The 9,354-nt window shown below is 44.2% G+C and overlaps 1 protein-coding gene and 1 long non-coding RNA gene across 2 annotated transcripts in view; one reads left to right on the top strand and one right to left on the bottom strand.

Annotated features, from left to right (window-relative positions):
* Positions 1-2,226: 2,226 nt before the first annotated feature.
* Positions 2,227-5,357, bottom strand: LOC102559055 (uncharacterized). The gene is made up of 3 exons (XR_363856.3): positions 5,153-5,357; positions 4,649-4,744; positions 2,227-2,793 (listed from the first exon to the last, which is right to left on the bottom strand). It is a non-coding gene; the product is annotated as an uncharacterized LOC102559055 (long non-coding RNA).
* A 95-nt stretch (positions 5,358-5,452) lies between these two features.
* HOXC10 (homeobox C10) overlaps positions 5,453-9,354 on the top strand; it is a 5,350-nt gene continuing 1,448 nt past the window's right edge. The window contains exon 1 of the mRNA XM_006278447.3: positions 5,453-6,316. Coding sequence (XP_006278509.1) covers positions 5,542-6,316 — 775 coding nt within the window. The 5' untranslated portion in view covers positions 5,453-5,541. The remainder of the gene's footprint in view (positions 6,317-9,354) is intronic.

The raw sequence follows: 9,354 nt of genomic DNA, 5'->3' as shown, positions 1-9,354 counted from the left end.
AAAGGGGGGGGGGGTTGTTGGTTTTAATTGTTTCAGGGATACCTTCCTTTGAATGAAGTGATGCATCCTAATGGCCTTCTGCAGCGCCTGCTTGAGAAAGGCGTTTGATATGAACCGTATGCTACTGTACAAGTGAGTGTTCAAATGGCTGGCCCTCGTATCTGCTGCGGCTTGCAAACAATATGTCATTAAGAAAATGGAAGTGTTTCCAGATTATATTCCAGGCTTCGGTCTGGATGAAAAGTCTGTGTGTGTGTATTTTATTTTTGAATGCATGTATACTGCTATCTGTCCTTTTGCAACGCAGTGGACTCTTCTGTATATTAAAATCCCTGTCTGGAGGACTCGAGCAGAATAAAACAGCCCGTATCCCAGCTCTCGTGTTTATTCCCACACAACAAGGCGGAAACTTCTTGCGTGTCCAGGTTTTATTCCGTGATTCCTTTTTTTGTTTTGTTTTTTTTTTGCCCCTGATTAGACCGGATTTCGGGATCTCTCCTGCTTCGTCCCCTAGTAGATTCAGGCTGAGAGCTACATTTGAAACAATCGTGTTTATTTGGACGCACTTAAAGCAGGTTCGTGGAGTAACCCCAGCAAAATATCAAACTATTACCTCCATGGGGAAGAAAAGACAAATCCCACCTTCCCAGCTAGAATTTGGGGGGATTTTTTTTCAAAATAACTAAAGTTTTTACGCAGCTTTTAACACGCGCTTACTTCTTTTTCAGTTCTTTGCCTTTCTCCTCTCGCTCCCAGTGTTTCTCCTTTTCCACCAATGCTCCCAACAAGTCAATGGCATTAAAGATCAAAACACGTTTAAAGTCATCTTTTACCTGGGGGTTGGGGCAGGGGGGAATAAAATGCCACCATTTCCCGACTTGAAGCCAGCAATGCTGCTTGCTGGGGGAGATTAAAAAAAAAAAATGCTTAAGCCGCTTGGACTTCATAGCTCCGGATGGGACCAGACCCGATTTTTTTGGTGTCATATTGAGGTTGGTGAATGCATTTGGAAAATGGCAGGAAAAAATGCCTGGTCGAATAAACTTTAACAAGGACCCCTCTGCAATGCTCTCGTGTGGCTCCCCGCACGGCTCGTGCTAACATATGACTCGCCCTGTGCAAAATTCGTCCTCTTGATCAAAGGGAAAGGAAGGCAGTCGAAGTAAAACCAGTATATTAATGTCTGAAGACTGCTATGTTGGCGGTAGGAAAATTTGAACACAGTTTTCAATACCACCTCAAGGAACATAATATCATTCCATAATTCTTTGACTTAAGTTACTCAGAAAGAAGGAAGCGGAATAAGAGGGACTGTAAAGTTTGATAGATTTCTTGTGGTGATAGTTTACAGTTTCTAAGCCAACATATAAAGGCGTGGGTTTTATTTTTGCATCGCTGTTATTGTACTCCAGTGGACTTTGCCATAAATCAGAATTATTTCCGCTACAACAGGGGGGTATGATACCAGGCAGAAATACAAATTTAAGGTAATCATTAAAGTGTTGCTATCAAATACTTCCTCGGAGCGAAAAAAAAATGAATGTTCGTCATAAAAAATGTAAGAAAAGTTGGTAAAAAAAAATGCAATGGACATAAGAGGCACTTTCTGGGCATAACTCACTGTTAAATAATTAGATTGAAAAGGAGGCAGGTAAAATATTATGCGCAATTGGAGAGGGTCTTTGTTGGGGATAGTCTCCACGTGCATTTTAAATGCGTTTTGGACGGATAAGGGAGGGGGAAAGGGGCTTTTTTTCAGGGTTTCTGCCTCTTTTTCCATGCAGGCAAGAGGAGGAAGCGCCTAAAGCTGATTTTAGAGGGATATACTAAGCCAATTCTTCGCCTTTTGGCCCTTCAAAAAGGACCATCCCACAGCCAGGACAATAGAGGAACATTAGCAATTGGCTTTACACACACACACACACACACACACACACACACACACGCATGAGAAAGGGAGGCAACTATATTTGGTGGGACTTATATATTTGCATAAAGCTAAACCCTCAGACCATTTCCAATGTCCACGGTGTCTTTCCCCCCCCTACAGGAAGGTGTCTATGAACATATAATGCCATGTGTGTGCGTGTGCAGGGCACGTAGGTGTACTTCCCCCAGGCGCGTGCTTTGTGTGTGTGCCACTATCCAGCCTGCATATTGTTCTGTTAAAAGTGTGTAAAATTCAAAGGAGGTTATTAAAGTCCTTCCCACATCTCGGCGCTCTCCTTTTAAGTTTTAATAGCGTTTGTTCGTATTTATTTTCTGTAATTAGAGACAAGCATTTTTCCCAACGGGGGTTCTACTTAAGCTGATGAATTTTATTTCTTTTTCCATTAATGACCCATGTTTATCATACTTCTAATTATTTTTAACTTTAAACAATATTCCGTCTCCTGGAAACCTCTTCTGTGCTCTTGAGGAGCAGCGACTTCTACTCGACAAGACAAAAAAATAATCCCTTGATGCTAAAGCTTTGTGTGTTTTAAATACACTCGAATATTGTAATGATGAAACTGGTTCCCCCCACCCCTCCCACCACCCGTGGCTGCCACTCTCTGAGTTGGCTTTCCAGTCTTGGCTTTATAAGAGCTTTTAACAGCTTTCAAATATTTGCATAAATGGATTGGTTTGGCCCCCCAAACTCCCCCACCACCCCTATAAAGCGCCATGCCCGGTCCCTTGCAAATCTTTATTTTATATTCACAACATTTTCACGTGCATAAAAGAGGGGTTTTCCAGCAGCTTCTTCTCACTCCAGCAGCCTGCGTGGGGCTGAGATTTCGCCGAAGCAGCCTGTGAAGGAGAACCAAAAATTCAAATTATTTCACGTCCAAGGGGCTCACACAAAGTCCTTCCTATCTCCTGCGACCAAAGCCCAGGAACACGCGGCAAAGGGGGGAAATAGAGGAAAACACATTTAATCTTCAGGCAGACAATCCAGGAAACTATGAGGTCAAATTTTTTGGTGTCGCAAAAATGCACATGTGTAGATGTTTGAGTGAACAGCATAAATTATTAAGGAACCACATCAGCTGCAAAAATAAAGTAGAAGTAGGGGTGGGGGGGGAAGCTGAGAGAAAGGATGGGGTGGTATGGAGCAATATAACACCAAATTGCATTGGTCTTTAATTTCATCACCTATAAATGAGAAAATATTGGTTCCCATACTAAAGTTTTATCCTTTGCTTATAAATATTATGTGGAATTTTCGTTGGATATCATAAAACGGAACGATTTCTATCAAACTGTTTTAAAGAGACCTATGCAGATAACACAAATAGAGGCAATAAAGTCGCAAATAGCTTTCCAGGGGAACCAAATGGCGACTGCAGCTTTTTACTGTGTTGTATATGGGGGAGACAAAATCCTCTTACGGAGTTTGGAGCCTCCTCGGCCTAGGAGAAGGCACCGGGGCGCACTTGAGGGTGAGGAAAGAAGCCTCGGAAGTCTCTTGAAAGTTAAAGCCGAGGGGGCTGGGGGGAAAGAGGGTTACCAGACGTCACAGGACCGTACTTTTAACACCGAGACCGTAAAATGGTCCAGTACCACTTCTCCCCCCACCACCCCTTGCAGCTGGGACTTTTATTTCCCCTTCCAATGCGTTGCTTTTGGGGTGTTTCCCCCCTTTTTGCCAGTCAAGGCGGCGTTTCATGTATTTCTGCTGGCGTTTCCTTCCCTTGAAAGTGACTCTGAACCCGTGTGGCTTTCCAATCGCTCGTAATGATCTTGAAACCCCAGCTTTGCTTAGTCGCTTCTTTCTTCCCTTTTATTTATTCCCACTCCCCTTCCACCCCGAGCCCTCGCCTCCCTCAGCCCCAGGGTTTTCCAAGCAGAGGTTTCCGCCAGTGCTAGTGAAAAATCACACGCACACCCATGCACACAACTCTCACGCACACCCCCAGGTCAGCTTCCCCGCTCTCCCCCCTCTTTTCCAAAATGCCCAATAAAGCCAAGAGCGAAAAGACAAAGGTAAAAATGCTCTCCTGGCTGAGATGCTAATTCTGGTTGTAAGATCGTTAACATGGAGGTGGGGGAAGGAAAAAAACCCAAACCAACAACAACCCCAAAACTCCCACAACAGGAAAAGTGTTGCACAAAAAGAGCGAGGAGGAATGGACAGGAAAGGCACTTTCTTTCCTCAAAATCAAGCAAAAAAAAAAAAAAAAGGCAAAACAAAAAGCAAAGCAACTCCTAGGCGAACCGAGACGTTGCAATTTGGAAATTGCAGCTATTTGGGCAAATGCAGTTTGGATTTCGGGGTTTTTCTCCCCCTGAGTCATTATTTCTTGTCGTGAAGGAGACAGAGGGGGGAAAAAAAACTCTTCCAATCACCCTGTTGTAGTCTCCTATTTAAAGATCGATCCCAGTGAACAAATTTGACCTCCTCTGTCTCCCCACGAGATATTTTGCAAGATCCGTGCCCAGCGCTGGAGACACTATTTGAGCAAAGAAACTTAAAGCAGTGAACAATGAGAGGGGATAATTAAAAAAACCTGCCTTTGCAGAGTCTCTTCCACTTCAGCTGCAGAGGGGAAGGGAAGAAAAAAAAAAGGGGGGGGGATAAAATAAGAGAGTATGCTTTTATTTTTCTTTTCTTTCTTGTTCATTTTCTTTTCTTGTCAAATGAGCGCTTGCAAAATCTGCTTACCCTCCTAAAGAGCTTGGGATTTCGGTGGGAACCAGAGACACAATCCAGAGCAGTGCAAGGGTTGGCAAGATCCCCCTCTTTCTGATTTCAAACAACCTTAAAAACAAAACAAACCAAACCAGATGCCTCCATCCCCCTGCATTTCCGACCTGGAAACGGGGCACCCCGAGCCCATCCATAACCACCCCTCCAAAAAAGAAAAAATCCACACCAACCTTAGCTTTAAAAAAATAATGATAATCATGGAAAGCAAAACCCACCCTAAAGAACCCCTGAAAGCAACTCAAAATAGGGCAAGTTGGGCTGGGAAGTAGCAGGCGCCTGGCGGGGGAGAGGGAAGAAAGTTCATTTTAGGCTGGGGAAGTGTCTGTGCCTCTTGCCAGAAATTGGATTTATTTTGGGAGGGGGGGAGAAAAAAAATAAAAGGAGGAGAAGAAGGGAAGAGAGACAAGGGGAAGGGGGGGATAGGGGTGGGGGGCAAAGGAAGGTTGATTATTTGCTGACCTTTTTATTTGAATTTGACTTTGCCTGTATTTGCCCGGTCGTTTCCTTTTTTTCCCCCCACTCTGCCGTACACACGCGTTGGTTCATTGGTAAACAAACCGGAGCGAAGGGGGCTCGCTCCTTTGTTCAACGTGAAGGTCCCCGGCTCCCTACCCCGGCCGGGCTGATAGATGTCGCTGTTGCTCCACGTTGGTTCTCCGCTCTCCCAACAACTTGACCCCTGTGACGTCATCGGCGTCTGAATCATCAAGGCCATTTTCAATCCTCATTGGCCTGGGCGTCACGTGGTGGGGACCAATGCGTGGATAATTATGGTGCTGATATTTTTCCCTAAAAAAAAGATGTCAGCCCCTGGCTGTAGTATTCCTCTTTAAAAGCCCTCTCTGAAAATGTCATGCCCCAACAATGTGACTTCTAACTCGTTTTTGATGGACTCCTTGGCCGGTACCTGTAGAGGGGAGAATTATTCCTCTAACCAAGGGATGTACATGCAGCCTGGAAGCGATTTCAGCTGTGGAGTGATGAGGAACTGTGGACTTATCCCGTCTCTTTCCAAAAGAGACGAGGTGAATAACGCTAACCTGTCTCTCAACACCTATCCATCTTACCTTTCTCAGCTAGACACTTGGTGTGACCCCAAAAATACTTACAGGATCGAGCAACCTGTTGCGAGACAGCTCCCATCCTGCTCCTTCCCCACCAATGTCAAGGAAGAGAATGTTTGCTGTATGTATAACGCTGATAAAAGGGCAAAAAATGCCACAGAGACAGCCCTCTACCCCAACCAAATGCCTGACTCTTGCCTAAACGACCATGAAGTACCCGTGCCCAGCTACTACCGAACAAGCCAAGGTTATTCCTCCATGGAGAAGACGTCAAACTGCAACAATCCAAATGAGTTTGAGGCAAGTTTTGAATCCAGGGCGAGTCTGAATCCAAGGAACGAGCATCTGGAGCAACCTCCACCGCCTCCTCCACCGCCACCCGTGGCTAAAGTGAGTTTCCCCGAAAACACCAAAACAGATAACCCTCAGAACACGGCCACCAACGAAATTAAAACCGAAAAAAGTGCCCCCGCTCCCAAAATCGGCCCCACGGAACCAGAGAAAGAGCTGAATAAAAGCACTGACACCAGCACTGACAATTCTGACAATGAGACGAAAGGTAAGGACTCGTTCATTATCAGTAGCTGATTTGGCCGCAGTCTTGGAAGCGAGCGGAGGAAGGGTTGGCTTCTCCCTCTGCAAACTTCGCGTGGAGGTTTGGGGAATGCTGTCTGAAGGGGTCCCAACCCTCTGTCCCCCCCACCCCTCACTTTATTTTTAAAATCCAGAGATGCACACTGCGAAGGACTTGGGGTGGCTGGTGGGGTGTGGGGGGAGAGATGGATCTGGAATCGCTTTGGACGCGCATCTTCTTGCTTGGAGGATGTCTGTGAGTGCCGGTATTTATTTAAGTGTGGACTCGCAAGGAGCCGTGCGCTTAATTAGATGAGGTGGCTTTTATCCTAGGCGAAGATGACACTGAGTTTGCCAAGGAAAAATCTCTTGTCTTCGGGGCCGTTGTCTCTCCCAGTGCTTTCTTTCTGGTGTGCCAAAGCAGTTTATTTCTTCATATGATTTCCCACCACTCTTTTGCTTCGCCCAGTTTCAAATGCTTTGAGTCGAAAAGAATATGGACCGGGTCATATTTTCACTTGCCAAACAGCTGAGGCTGGAGTTGTGTGTTGCGTTTCATTTCATTGCTTGACGCTCGCTATTTTGGGGGAAGAAGGGGCGAAAAGCGGTTTTTTTTATTATTAATTTCTCATTTTTTTGGCGAATGGAGGTCTGGTTTGTGAAGGCGAAAAAATGTTTGTACGTGTTGAGCTGATGGCTTAAGTTTGGCTTTCTGTGGAAAGAGGCTTTCATTCATCAGAGCTGACTCTCACTGTAGAGAGTGTGCATGGCTTGAAATACATGGGTCTCTTCATCTTCAGAGATATTAGAGCCACTTAGATGGATTGAAGTGTTTCTTCCAGGTTAGGAAGGAGATGTCTTGTGTGATTTGACTGAAAAGTTGCAGGAAAATACTTAGTGTAAAATGCTGTTGGAAGCGGAGAGGGCTCTAAGTAAACGGATTGATTTCTTTGACTGTGGTTTTGGGGTTCCCACAGTTTCTGTGTCTAAGAATTGGTAGTATAATTAGAAAACAAGCAGCAGAGGGAGATATGGCCAGGAAATATGTAGCCTTGCACAGAGACACGCGTGTGTTTTGTGTGTATCCTCGCACACATGCATGCCCCGTGTATGGGCTGCCAGGGGAGACCATACAAACCTTTCACATCCTCTGTCGTTCACGTGAAAAAAATCTCGCTGCAAAATCACCTTTACAAATTGGCCTTTCCAAAAACACTCCCCCACCCCCAGCCTCCCCAAAAGCCGCGTTGAATGAATCCCGCACCCAATGGCAAATTATTTTATCTGACAGTGGAGTTGCAATTCCACAAAACACAAAGTCAAGGTTATCAAAATCCCAGCAAACTTATCGTCTCCCAGCGTCTTCTATTTGCACGCCAGGATGCAATTTTGGTGGGAGTTTGCCTGCGGGGGAAAAAAAAAGACCATCTTGGCTTTCAGTTGCAATGGGGGCGAACTAATAATAATACTGATGATGATAATAATAACAATAACAATACTAGCATGAAACAAGGAGAAGAGGCTTCACCTCCAGTATTGATGGGAAGCTCAAACAAAATGGATGTGTGCCTGGAAAAGTCCTTGGTTTGGAGACTTGTGCATTTTGCCAAACAGGGCTACATTGCTATGACCATTTGTAAAGCTCACGGCCAGTTGGGGAGCGGATTTGGTTTGCTTCTGGATCTATGGGTTTAAACAATTCCTGCGAAGCTAAATTTTTCGTTTCTGTTGACCCTGAGATATAAATCTATGTGTATATTCATCCAGGCACAAGGTAAGAGATGTTCCAATGTCTCTGAGACCGGTGGAAAGCCAGACTCTGTAGACAGAATTTGCTAGGTTCAACGATAAGAAAGCGGAACTTCGAACATGGAGGAAAGAGGCATTTCAAGCCAGCTCATTTTGAAAGGCATAATTGGTTAAATACAGTGTTGTTTGTTTGGGGTTTTTTTCATCCTTATTATTAGCCTTATTTCCAGTGGGCGAAATTTCTGACACTGGCAGGAATAGGGCAGCGAGTGGATTTCCAGACTGGTAGAAAGCATCATTTTCCTTCGAGATATATGTATATATATGTGTGTGTGTGTATGTGTATATCTATATCTATATATATATCTATATATCTATATGTGTGTGTGTCTATATATAGACACATACAGATATAGAGATATATATATGCGTACTTATGCCTAAACTATACATACTCTCTCTCTGTATTTATATGTATGTAAGTGTGTGTGTGTGTATATATATACACACATATGTATATATGTGTATATATGTATGCATGTGTATATGTATATATGTATGTATGGGCATATATATGTATATATATATATATATGTGTGTGTGTATGCTTGTGTATATGTGTGTGTATATATATACACGTATGTATATCTATCTATCTATCTATCTATCTAGCTATCTATCTATCTATCTATCTATCTATCTATCTATCTAGGGGTCTGTGTGTGTGTGTGTCTGTGTATGTGTAGTTTAGGCATAAGTACGAGTCGACCCCTGATGCCAGGGGTTTCCTCAAGACCAAATTCAAATCCGAAGTATTTGCTGTGTTTATCCGTGAACGCCTGAAATGCATTTGCCTTTATACAGAGCTTGTGGGGGGTGGGTGGGTGGATAAGTGTGTGGGTGTGTATAGAAGAAATGCCGCTGCCTAAGAATATACCTATTTGGAAGCACACATGCTTCATAAAGGCAAAGATCTTCCAGGAGGATGACTAGGACAAATGCAATTGGTACACTTCCCAACCTTCCTAGCATCTGGGATAAGTAGATTTTCCTCCATAGAGAGAAAACAAAAAGGCTCAGTGTGCCAAACCTTTCAGCCCATCTTCTTCAAATTTAGCCTCAAATGATGGGCTGGTAGCACCCTGAGTGGGTGTGGGTGTAGGGGTAATCGAGGGCAAAGCGCCTACGGAGAACTTAGGAAAGTTACACCGCTGTTTTTAAAGGTCCCCCCACTCTTCAAGCCTGGATGTAGCACCCTGAAGCCATGAATAATTT

Source organism: Alligator mississippiensis, chromosome 15, assembly GCF_030867095.1.
Source record: "Alligator mississippiensis isolate rAllMis1 chromosome 15, rAllMis1, whole genome shotgun sequence".
NCBI lineage: Eukaryota > Metazoa > Chordata > Crocodylia > Alligatoridae > Alligator > Alligator mississippiensis.
This window is presented reverse-complemented; position numbering and strand designations above follow the sequence as displayed.